At 42.0% G+C, this 12,905-nt stretch overlaps 1 protein-coding gene across 3 annotated transcripts; it reads left to right on the top strand.

Moving 5' to 3' along the window:
* The first annotated feature begins 850 nt into the window (after window positions 1–850).
* Window positions 851–12,176, top strand: jade1 (jade family PHD finger 1). 3 transcript variants are annotated; one of them, XM_034141266.1, is made up of 11 exons: window positions 851–961; window positions 3,049–3,131; window positions 4,136–4,203; window positions 5,071–5,228; window positions 5,754–5,938; window positions 6,278–6,489; window positions 6,800–6,967; window positions 8,184–8,300; window positions 8,840–9,436; window positions 10,104–10,221; window positions 10,398–12,176. In XM_034141266.1, exons 2-11 carry the CDS (start codon window positions 3,056–3,058, stop codon window positions 11,390–11,392), a joined length of 2,694 nt encoding a protein of 897 aa, XP_033997157.1. In that variant the 5' UTR covers window positions 851–961; window positions 3,049–3,055; the 3' UTR covers window positions 11,393–12,176. The 3 variants fall into 3 exon arrangements, with proteins under 3 accessions (XP_033997157.1, XP_033997079.1, XP_033997240.1); XM_034141188.1 differs by lacking the exon at window positions 851–961 and adding an exon at window positions 1,141–2,090; XM_034141349.1 differs by lacking the exon at window positions 851–961 and adding an exon at window positions 2,109–2,178.
* The last annotated feature ends 729 nt before the right edge of the window (window positions 12,177–12,905 follow it).

Raw genomic sequence — 12,905 nt, 5'->3', positions numbered from 1 at the left:
TTGCACGTTAGTTGTGTAAAGTAGTTTATGGAAAGAAATAACTGTAGTGTTACTATGGACTCATATTGATTTCTATACATTTTTCATAATGTATTATTTATTTAAAAAATGTGGTGTTTTTTTAGCTATCTCTTTATACCTCTACATTTTAAATGTTAAATATACTGGAAATGTTCCCATATTAAGTACATGCAAGATTACAGTGTAAGGGAGCTTTTTTTTAATGAATGGTGTCAATATTAAATACATGGTTGATAGCAAAAATGGGATAGCTGTAAGTTTGTTTCCTGGTCATTCCACATTTTGACAGCATGCGTCCTACACATTAAATATAAATACATGCATTTTATTTATATATTATTTACATATATGGTTTATTAGGTACATTTCTCAAAATCTACTCATTATTTTAGTCTGTTTATGTATGCACAGTTATACAGCAAAGCAAATTCCTAGTAGGCCTACATGAAAACCTAAAATAAAAAATGTTTTATAATTAAAATTCTGATTCCTGTTTACTTTTAACAGATAAAAGTGTGTGTCATTTCTAAAAAATAAACGGTCAATGGTCCAGCTGAGTCATGTTATACATTTCACATGATTAGATTAAACTTACTTTATTGATCCCAATTTGGGAAATGTTTCAATAAAGTAAATCTAATTTGTGAATTCTGATTTGTATGTTCACACTTAAAATCGCAACCGGGCACAAGGGTTTATTGTGGCACTGGAAAATTAATTGTAATATTCTCCCCTGCATTAGGAGGATCTCTTAGGGTTCCGGGGGTTCTGCTGACCTCTAGCGGCTCTCAGCTGCAGCTACAGCCGGGCAGGGTAACCTCCTCCCGGCCAACGCTGTGTTTGTGTGTATGTGGAATGCGGGTCAAGCGGAACCCACGGCTAAAAACTGCGCTTCACATCAAACTCAAAAACACCGGCTTTCATCGGCCTGACGTGCTCTGTATGTACCGTCCACTTTATTATCAACTCTACGCAGGTTTACATGAAATGCATATGTGCCGAAATTTTCTTAACCGGCTTTTTGAACGAGTTAATATTTCCAGTATGGTCGCAGTCCGCTAGGAAAACGCGACACCGTCATTTAAAATGGCGCCAAAGATTAACCCCAGCCAGTGGATACAAAACTGCCACTCTGTGCCCTGAAGGCTAGCAACACAGATAGCACAACAACATGTTTAGTTAGTTAGTTAACAGCGTCCAAGTGTTTTCACATGTCAGTTAGTATGTCTGAATTGATTATTGACCCCTAACCTTTATGACAGCTAGCTGATTGAGGACTGTTAAATAAGGGGAGGCTCCATAAATGCCAACGGTTGTGTTAGCAGCTAATGCTAAATACATTACATAGATGTAGCCTCAAGCTATCAAGCTAACAAGCTAGCTGCTAGATGCAACAGCAGACGTCAGCTAAATGTAACGTGCATACCACGCCTGTAGAAAAACATTAATATTTAAGCGTAAACCCTCCTCAAATTAAACTTTTTAAAACAATTGCTTATTTCAAGCTAACAGACGTAAAAAAATCCTTATCCGTACATCCTTTTATCATAAACAACATTTCCACATTTTGTGGGTGGGCCGGGCCCTCATGTTGCATAACATGTTGCGGTTAGCTCTGGCTAACGTTAGCCAGCTAGCATTTTGAGTAATATAAAAAAAAAGGCAGCGCTATGTGGTCTGATTTAAAGCTAATTGTGACCTTATCGTAGAACCACAACATTGCCTTGCTTTGGTTGCTGTGTTGCCGGGGGAACAGTTAAAAACAACTGTTGTAATCATGCTAGCTACAGTTAGCCGCTAGTCAGTTAGCCCTGCTTCAAGAAGGGGCGTCGTACAGACCGATGCTCGTCTGCCGTTAGCTTAGCCTGCTAAATTGGGGTTAGCACCTTTACCCCCCTTGTGCACGCTGTCTAAAGCAGAACCTTAGATATGTCGATCAAGAGTTTTAAGAGTCCCCGTTGACGTGTTTGCCACTTCAAGCTGAACTCATTGTATTGATAAAAAGGAGTAGTTCCCTGTCGGTGCTGCATGTGGTTACTTCTTGTTGTCATCGCTGAACAGTGGCTGTGGTATGTACGCATCTTTAGCTTCAGGGCTGGTTATGTGCTGTCAGATCAGTAAGGACACGTAAAGTGATAAGCTGTGTTGTTGTTTCAGGTACGGATTTGTTTGCATATGTAGATATAGTAGTAGAGTAGAGCTAATGTACAGATTTCTAGACATAATTCAGAAGAAGGGCAAGATGATTGTTTTGTTAGAAATTAAACTGATCCTCAATAAGCACATTAACTGTCTTCGTAACTGCAAAAGTGCTTCATCTTGTTGATAGTATCTGCTAGTAAATCACGTGTACTTTCCTATATATTCTGGAAACTAACTTATGATAATGTCTTATATGTTAAAAGTGTCTTCAAAAGTTGTTTTTGTGTTGATTTTCTCAGTCTGGGCCAAGCAGACATTTAAACATCAAAAACCTTAAGAGAGTTTACTGAATATTACTTATGCCACAAAGTAGAACAAATGATTGAAATGGTAAAAAGTTCCAACTTTGAAATGCTGTCATAGTGTACTAAGAGTTTAAATTGGTACAGAAATGTTCTATAAAATGTGGGACCCCTCCCTGAACGTTGTAGATTCTGGTATATCTGGCAAAAATGCTGCCAGGATTGCCTTGATTGTTCTTTTTGCAAGTTATAATTGAAGCATCTGGTGTTTCATACATGAATCTGAGCCAGTGTTTTTGGTTTGTTTGTTTCTATTGTATGGCATTTAGGGATTTGTTCTCTCTCCTATGAACTCCATAATGTATCCACCTTGTGGTAAAAATGTAAATATATTGTCAAAAAGCATCAACAAGAAACAATAAGACTCTGATCCTAATACTGTCATTGTCAACATATGATCATGTGTGTTTGAGTCAGACTTATTTATATAATTGCCAAATATAGTTTTGTATCATTGCTGTATATTTTGCAGTGTTTTATCAATCTTTTCTGTAACTTAACCTCCTGACTTGTATGTGTGCAGTGTCCTTATGTCGGAGCTCCAGAGACAGACGACGATGAAGAGAAACAGGCATCCCAGCAGCAGTGACGACTCCGACAATGGAAGTAAGTACAATATTGACTCTGCTGACTCATTCATACCAAATCTAAATTTAGCTTGAATCAGGTCGAGCTAACCTCCTTCTGCTTCCTCAATTTCTCAAGTGAATGTGCAAAGCGGCAGAAGTATTTATTCTTTAAGATAATGATTCAATGTAGTTCAGTTTGTTATTTTCATTTGTAATGGTCACATTTTTGTAAACCAAGCACATTTTCTCAAGAGTCCTTTCCTGAAAGTGCATCTCATATCTTGTTACTGTGTGTGTCAGTCAATGTATATTCATGTTCAGGAAGGAAATCACGACAGAGTAAAGGAAAGAAAAGCAGCAGTTGGACAGAGATTAAGGAAAAGAAAGAGACGGCCTACAGTCTGAGAGACAGGAGACAGTTTAGGGACACTTGGAGCTCTAAAGACATCCTGGCAGGTCAGACAGACAGAAAGGCTCAAATCTGACTTCAGTTACAACTTCATAAACACTTTGTATGTTTTGTTTCATCCTCTAAGTATCTCTGATGTGTGGGGTTTTACCTCATTGTATACTATATTGGGGGTAAGCAAATCATTGTGTTGATTTGGTGTGATTATTTGGATTGACTTATTATCCAATATATCTGATGCTGTAGTATTAAAGCGATCAAACCCAAAGATCTGATCAGATTCAGGGTTTTGTTAGGTGAAAAGTTAAACGCATTATTAAGAAAATCCTCCAGGTTTTTGATGTTCAACATGTAGTGAAATCAAAGGCTTCGGTCTCATTGAGGTGGTTTTTTTAATGCTCCTTGATTGATCCTGCTTTCATACATTTTATATTAATCTTAAGAAAAATAAATAAAAGAAGCGAATACATTTAATTGAAAAAAGAAAAATATCAGTTGAGCCATTTGGACTATCCAAAGGAGCCACACTTGTATCTTTTAACATTTTCTTAAAGTTGTATGTCAATAAGAGCAGCTGAAACAGACAAAGAAAACACGAGACACCTTTCATACTCGTTGTGTTTCTCCTCCAGGTAATTCCACGTGCTGGTCACAACATTCATCACAGCCAAGAAGAGGGAACGGGCAAAAACCCTCTGAGGTACGTCTCTCTAAACTCTTAATTGTATAGGATGATAAGAAATTGGTGAAAATCTATCATAGTTCACGAGTTATCTTCTGCTGTCATGTTCTTGTTTTATTACACTTTTTATCTTGAAAAAAAATCACATAAATACTTTTATTTAAAAAATAATGTTTTAATAATTTAATACATATAACACATCGACACCGGTAAATACACTTGTTATAAGAGTCTGTATTTTGTCAAACACAGTAATGTTATCTTCTGTGTTGTACGGATGGAAACACAGCTACTGTTATCTCCTGTTCAGTCTGTGGACTTGGTCCCTGCAGGCCACTGTGCCCTCTGACCGAGAGCCAATCAAATTAAAACAAAACAATGACTCAGGCCTAAGAAGGATCCTGATTGGCTCATTTCTGTCTGGCTATGTGTTGACAACGTGGTCGTCTTTTAACCTTCACATATACTGTAATACATTACCTTGTCTAGCTAACTTATTTTGGTTGTTTGTCAGTTTATCTGCACATTTTACAGTTAACAGTTCCTCTTCAGATGACCCACAAAACAAAGTTGCAGTGTAATTCTATGTTTAAAAAAAAACCGTTGTGTGATAAGTCTTGCAAATTAAATAATTGTTTATTGTTAATATACCAGTTTTTGTAACCTAAGATGTGGATATATGATCACTAAAGATAACTTTTCCCGCTGCATTTATATTTTCTGTCGTTGTGATGTATTATGAGGATTGTGAAGGCTTGCATTTATTCCTCTGACAGCTGTTTACTATAAAACAACAACGAACATTTCCCCCTCTACAAACCACAATTATTCACTGTTTTAGTTCAGTAAAGCATTCTGACTCTTGTTTTTATTCGTCGGTTGCAGGTTTTCAGGACCGACCTCATCACAGCCATGAAGGTACATGACTCAAACCAGCTGATCCCAGAGGAATATTACATCCTGGCAGACGCTTGGAGGCAGGAGTGGGAGAAGGGCGTGCAGGTCCCCGTCAGCCCGCAGTCCATCCCACAGCCCGTCGCCAGGTAGGACGAAGCACAGCACATTCTGAGACCAGAAAGTCACATGTTTGATCCCATATTGTCCTCGAGTGGGAATGCAAGCGAATCGACATGCTGTTTTGTGTGGATACGGCTTCTTGTGTTACAGGTGGTACAAGCCTGTTATTTTAAACTGATTTAGTTTGTTTAGACAGATTCAGTCAGATCGTTTGATATCCAGCTAAGATAAAGGTACAGAGGGGTTGAAAAAAACCACACACACAAATTATTAAAGTGAATATTTAAAAAGTTGTTTCATCTGGCATCTGGACCCTCTTCAGTGATATTTTTGCGCCCTATTGTCAGATGGCGTTGTCCCTAAAGGCCAAGTTATTCATGACGTTAATGTTATGGCACAAAAAAAAATCTCTCGAGTGTCATTTCTAAGCACCATATGGTGAAGGGACAACATTTTTTAGAGGGTCTAGAAAGCAAATATATCATTCAAAGTACCTTAGTGTAAATGCAGGACAGTGCACTGACATGTCTGCTGACTGTGATGTGCTGCAGGGTGTTGGCGGAGAAAGGAAAGGAGGTGATGTTCGTCAGGCCGAAGAAGTTGATCCGGACCTCGGGCGCCGAGGCTCTGGGCTACGTGGACATCCGGACGCTGGCGGAGGGGATGTGTCGCTACGACCTGAACGAGGAGGACGTGGCCTGGCTGCAGGCCGCCAACCAGGAGTTTGCAGAGATGGGTGAGTCGATGTTTAAACTGAGGCTGTGGCAAAAGGCTGGCAGTCATTTTGTACCTGCTATTAACATGTAATTAAGCACAATGTTGCTGCTGTGGGAAACAAGGAGTTGACTCCAAAATGTCTGCCATTAACACAGAAAGACTTTTGATCAGCTTGACAACTTGTAACCCTATTTTTTTAAATAAATGTTCTTCTGAAGCCATAGAGTAGCATTTGATTCTTAAATTAAGAGTGTAATATGGAAATGATGAAACCTTTCAAGAGACAGTTGTTGTTTTTTATCGACAGAGATACTTTGTGACAAACAAACAATGTAACTTTTACTCCTGACTTCTGTAGCCATACCGCCGCTGGACGAGATCACCATGGAGCGGGTGATGGAGGAGTTTGAGCACTGCTGCCACGAGAACATGACGCACGCCACGGAGACGGAGGAAGGGCTGGGCATCGAGTACGACGAGGACGTGGTGTGTGACGTCTGCCGGTCGCCGGACGGGGAGGACAACAACGAGATGGTGTTCTGTGACAAGTGCAACATCTGCGTTCACCAGGTCAGACGGCAACTCATAGCTCATTATATCGCTAAAGTTAAATCTATAATAAAATGTGGCTCATTTAACACAGCACAAACAATTTAAACCAAACCGTGATCACTTAGATACTTTATAAGTCCGACTGATTGAGATTGTTGGGTCAAAAAGCAAAGTGAAAACGACTCGTATTGCATTTCAGATCAGCTGTAGCTGTGGTTTTATGTTACACACACATGCCTTCTCTGTGTCTTCATTTGTGGCTACTGTATTGATTTCCACTTGCGGTCTGGCAGCTGAGCCCCTCCCCTCTGTTTGTGTTTCTCACCAGGCGTGTTACGGCATCCAGAAAGTGCCACAGGGAAGCTGGCTGTGCCGGATCTGCGCCCTGGGCATCCTGCCGAAGTGCCAGCTGTGCCCCAAGAAGGGTGGAGCCATGAAGCCGACGAGGAGCGGCACCAAGTGGGTCCACGTCAGCTGTGCCCTGTGGATCCCAGAGGTCAACACACACATTTACATTCTTAATCATTTGTGTGTTTTTACTAAATCCTTTCTGTCACTCTTTAATTTAGCACATGCCTAATTTGCCTTTTCATCCTATTTTTTGAAGAACCGTTTTGAATATCTGAAAAGTTATTTCTGACATTGATTTCAATCATTTCAACTTAACATAAGGAAAACAACGATCAATCACTACAAATGAAAAAAACAATATTCAGTTGTAGGTTATGAGGCTGCATTCACACCTAATAGTCCGCTTCTCTGGTGCGCACCAGACCACAGTTTGTTACATTGTTTCATTTTTCAGAAGGTTCGGTTTGCGTTCACACGGGCAAAACTCAAACGGACTATAAACTTTAAACACAAGTCATGTGCTCGGAAATGCTGTTCAACCATTGGTCAGACATTAAGGGGGTAAAAACGCAAATCCCGGCAATTTCTACCGGAGCCTCCGCCATGGAGCATCGGCACTTTCGGCAGGTTATTCTCATGCTGCTGTTAATCTGGAGATCAACAGACACTAGCGGCCCGCGCATATGATTATATAATCAGACAACGTCTGTTAAAAAACATTATAACACATATAATGAGAGACGTTCTGCAGTAAGGAGGGGGTTTCACCGACGACAGGTGTTCTTAATTTTATGTAGTTGACGGAGCATTTTTACTTTACACGACACTGTTCAACACTTAATTCTGCTTCACTCTTTAACTAAACAACCGCGGATGTCTTGAAAGACTCTTTCGCTAAAGATTTTTTGAAGACACCCACGTTCTTGTGACAAGTAAATACTACGCTTCCTATGTTTTGGTGCGGACTGCGTTCACACCAGCAATGAACCGCTCCAGAGTTCGCAAGCAAGTGCTCCGAGACCACCTATTTTAGCGGACCAGAGTCCGGTTGTTTAGTTCACTTAAGAGGTCTCGGACTGTGTTCACACCGACCCAAATGAACCGCACCAAGCGGCTAAACGCACCAGGGTTCGATTCAACCGGACTATAAAAGGCTGGTGTGAATGCACCCTAAGATCTGTTTTCATATAAAAAAATGTATTAGAGAGATTTATTCTGCTTATACTTGCTTACTGTGCAAACATTTTAACCTAATGCTGGTGCTTGTTTCCATTTGGCTGTCTCTCCTGTTATTTATTTAATATATCTTAGACTCTCCTACCGAAAGATAAATTAAAGTTGATGTTAAATGTGCTTTGCAGGTGAGCATTGGGAATCCAGAGAAGATGGAGCCGATCACCAACGTGTCGCACATTCCCAGCAACAGATGGGCTCTGATCTGCTGCATCTGCAAAGAGAAGTCCGGAGCGTGCATACAGGTAGAGTCAGCGCTCACATCTCAACACTACCATGCAGAAACATTTAATGAGACGTGAAGCATCACCAACGTTTTTTTTTAAAGATTCCAATTAGTATCTTACTTTTCTGAGTGATCACAATCTAATCATGAAAGGGAAAGTATCTTGGGTTGTGACACTATTGCGTGAAAAAACAAGGGTCAGACAGTCCTGAACATTTCTCTTTGGCAACATCTCTAAGCAGTAATTGGAAGCTTGTTTTGGGAGAGAGCAGCTTGTACAACCGTTCCCAGTCATGTTGCAACAGGCACACAAATTGCAATTTTGCAAAATCCAAAGGCTTTCGTCACTGGAAGATTGACCCGGTCACATTGAGAGATTATTAGTGACCTGTGAAAGAGAAAGAAAAAATGTTTTCTAACAGAAGTTGTACGTTTTATTTTGGTTACTGAAGCTGTTTTACCACCATTTATTGTGTGCATCCTGCTTAGATTTAATGTGTCATCATATGATACCGTGTTTAAAATTTTTTTTAAACAACGTTGTGTTTGCCGCTGTAGTGCTCAGCCAAAAACTGCCGGACTGCCTTCCACGTGACGTGCGGCCTCCACGCCAGCATCGAGATGAACACCATCCTCACGGAGGACGACGAGGTCAAGTTCAAGTCCTACTGCCCCCAACACTCGGGGCTGGAGGGCGACGAGTCCAGGGACCGAGACTCCGAGGACGAGAAGGAGACCGCCAAAGACAAGAAGGGCAGGAGGAGAGGGCGGGTGAGAGTCAAGGAAGACACCCCCTCCTCCTCTTCCTCTTCCCACGTGGCTCCTCAGATCCTCCACAGAGTGCCGAGCCACCTGGAGGAGCTGAGCAGCCGGCAGCAGGAGAAGAGGGTCAGCCTCCGCAAGCTGAAGCTGCAGGAGATGGAGGAGGAGTTCTTCCAGTTCGTGGAGGTGGAGGAGGTGGCGGCTCACACGAAGCTGCTGCCGGAGGTGGTGGACTTCCTGTTCCAGTACTGGAAACTCAAACGCAAAGCCAACTTCAACCAGCCGCTGCTCACGCCCAAGAAGGACGAGGAGGAGAGCCTGGCGCGCCGCGAGCACGAGGTTCTGCTGCGCCGCCTGCAGCTCTTCACCCACCTGCGCCAGGACCTGGAGAGGGTGGGTCTACAGCTCAGAGCCAGAGGGAGGAGGAGGGGCCAGAGGGAGGAGGAGGGGCCAGAGGGAGGGACTGAACAGAGAAACAGATTACATGAATATAAATACATGTTCCACAAAGTGCTGTAGATAAGATGTATTCACTTAACAGCAGGAGAAAACACAGGATAGAGGGAAGAACCAGAAAGAAATATTTTAAATGGCATACATTTATTAGAAATGTAAAGGATCTATAGAAATAATTGAGATCATATAACTACAGTACAGCTGCAGAGACAGGAAGTTGTTAGGGTTAAGGAATAATGTTACTGTCCATCTCTCTTGATCTGTCTGTGATCCCAAGTCCAGCAAGCAGCATCCAGCCTTTATTTTAGTTTTAGAAAGGCTAAATGTCAATTCAAATTCCAGTTTTATTTGAAAAAGGGGGAAATGCTGTCAAATATGACTCGCATGCACTTGTTGACATGCCTACTGGAGCGATTGGGAGTTTAGTGTCTTGCTCAAGGACACTTCAGCATGTTGTTGACCCCCAGCCACAGCAGCCATACTGTGTTTAAACTGGTTGTAATACAGAACAGCAGCACATTTAAGAAGCAGAATCCGGGTGAGCTATTGTTCAAGTGTTGGTCGTAAGTTCTTGTCTAAAGAAGCTGCTGCTGTTTCTCCTCAGGTGCGTAACCTGACCTACATGGTGACTCGGAGGGAGAAGATGAAGCGCTCGCTGTGGAGAGTCCAGGAGAATATCTTCCAGCACCAGATGAAGCTGCTGGACCATGAGCTGCTCACCGGTGAGTCAGCAATACCAATATAGAGGATAGACTTTATTTTTGTCCCAAAATAATAAGTAAACATTGGTGTTTCTCTGTTGGACATTAAATAAGATCAAAGTTTAGTAAAATAGGAAGTCAGTAGAAGATAATATAATACCGTTACACTGACTCTGTCCATCATATCTCTGTTGCAGGCGATCCCTCAGAGAAGGATTTGGAGAAGCTCTTCTCTCTCGACTGGTTATCCTCTCAGGGCTCCGAGTCTGGACTGAAAACCAAACGAGGGTCTTCCAAGCAGGAAAGAAGAAGTGCCGACAGCAAAGGCCTCTCCGATTCCCCTCACAGCCACAAGAGGGACAGTCCGAGCAAACCTCTGGAGATGAAGGACAGTAAAAGCTCCCGGGTCAGAGAGTCTGCCGAGGACACGAGAAACTGCAAACCCCAGACCTTCGAGATGAATCAGGAGCTTCTCTTCCCGAAGCTCCAGAAACCAGAAGTCTTTCAGGAATCTTCGCACAAACCCGAGAGCAGAAAAGGCCCCAAGAGGGAGGCCCAGAGGACAGAGCAGGAGACGCTGGTCAGACTGAAACGAGACGAGGACGAGACAAGAAGGAGAAAGAGGACGAGCGACCTGACGGAGAGCCAGGGGAAGAGTCGCTTCGGGGCCAAACAGCTGGACAAAACCGTGTCCATCCGGCTGGTGGACATCAGGAGCTCGGACCACAGCGACTACTTCATGGAGGAAGGGACGACCAGGAGAAACCCCGTCTCGCTACAAGTGAGCCCCAACACCAAGCTCTCCGGCTCTCCGAGAACCAACGGCTGGACGAGGAAAGCTCCGGCAAACGGCTCGCACACATCCAGCCGAAACGTGAGCGGACATCTTAGGAGCTGGGGGAAGTTCAGGATCCCCAAGAGGAGCGAGAAGCCGGCGAGGGAGCAGGAGGACGAGGAGGAGGAAGAGAAGGAGGAGCTGTTGTTGAGTCCGCTGACCAACGCGCCGCAAACGTCGTACCCCAGGACGAGACTCCGCTCGGGGACGGAGCACGACGGCTCCGCCTCCGACTCGTGCGGGGAGGCGGAGCTGTGCCTGAAGAGGTGTCACTCCCACCAGCTGAGGGGGGGAGGGGCGCCTCTCGGGCCGCGCTACGGGTCGGACATCATCCGCCGGGGCGTGCTGGCCTCCTGATGGCGGAGCGGCATATGAATAAGATGCACTGTGTTAATTGTAAAAACGATCGCTCTTTATACCCTTATATTTTTCTCGATGAATCATACGAATGCCTAGATTAAGAAACAGAGTTGATATTTATTTTTTATTTGTAACATATGTAAATCTGAGAAAATGTTTGACTTTTTTTTGAGCAGGTGTTTATTTTTCTTTCTTTAAAAAGTAGAAAGATGTCAGGTTGCCACTTAAACGCTGGCTCAGATATTTACAAGCGAAAGCATCACTGAGGGATTGTTGCTCGGGACCAGAAGCTCGCAATGTCATTTGTTTGTTTTTACATAGTATTAAACTCAGTTGTACTTAGTGGGAAAAAGCTGACGGACGATTTGATCTCGACAGTGAAATGGGATCTTTTTTTTTTTACATCAAGCTTCGTTGGATGGTTACAGCCACAAACAGGAAGTAAAACTGCCCTTTTATCGCTATTCAATTTCCAGCTGTCATCATTTCTTCAGATTGTTGAACATTATGAATGAAAAAAATGGAATTTCAGAATGACGTTAACGTGTCTTTAGCACTTAAGTGTAATTCAACTGCGAACCGATCGTATCCATCATGTGCCTAACTTTTATTTGAAGCTTTTGCACTACGAGAGGACGGCACAGGTGTGAGCTATGAGAGGATATTTTTACACTGAAACATTTAAAAAGCGTTTTGTACCCTCGGCCGCTGCTGTACTACTGTTATGCAAAAGGAAACTTGTCTTTGTCTGAAAGAGGAATAAAAACTCTGGGAGACTGAAGTCTGTGTGTGATGTTTATATTTAAAGTGTTTTATTAGGAACTAGCCGTGCAGCCTTTCCGGTAAGAAGCACATTTTCTGAGGAGGAAAGACATCTTAAAATATTTATTTTGTTGTCTATACTTTTTATATATTCAACAAAAAAAGACCACTATGAAAACTAGTAATTAAGTAATCCTTAAAGTCATTTTATACAAAGTACTGAACATTTGCTAGTTCCAGATTCTCAATTGTGAGATTGTGTTTAGTTTTCTGTTTTAGCTTAATGTAAAATGAATATCTTGGAAGGTGTTATAGAAAATGTTATAAACATTTCATCGTGGAATTTATTGAATAACAATGATTTAAGTTTTCGACATGCTATACTAGGATGTTTTTTTTATATTGTCATGTCCTGACATTTACCAGTTGTTAAGACGCTTTTTATAACATTTTATGGAAAACTATCAGTGACTTTCCAGAAACTTGGATGAGGTTTTTATGACAAACTATACTTTTATCTATAATACAGGGTGTCCGCGGGGTCTTAACAAGTATTAAAAGTGGATAAATCAATTTAGCGAAAATTAAGGCTATTAAAAAGTATTAAACGGCATTTTCCAAGGTATTACATTTTGTAGCTTGTTTTCAATAAGTATATCAATTGTCCAAAGAGGTTGTATTCTACAGTCTGTCTGAATGTAATCATTGCGTAGGTGTGGTGTGATTCTTTGTAGTTTATTTATGGCAT

Source organism: Trematomus bernacchii, unplaced genomic scaffold, assembly GCF_902827165.1.
Source record: "Trematomus bernacchii unplaced genomic scaffold, fTreBer1.1, whole genome shotgun sequence".
Taxonomy (NCBI): Eukaryota; Metazoa; Chordata; class Actinopteri; order Perciformes; family Nototheniidae; genus Trematomus; species Trematomus bernacchii.
The sequence above is the reverse complement of the archived record's forward strand: the minus strand, read 5'-3'. Positions and strand labels throughout refer to the sequence as shown.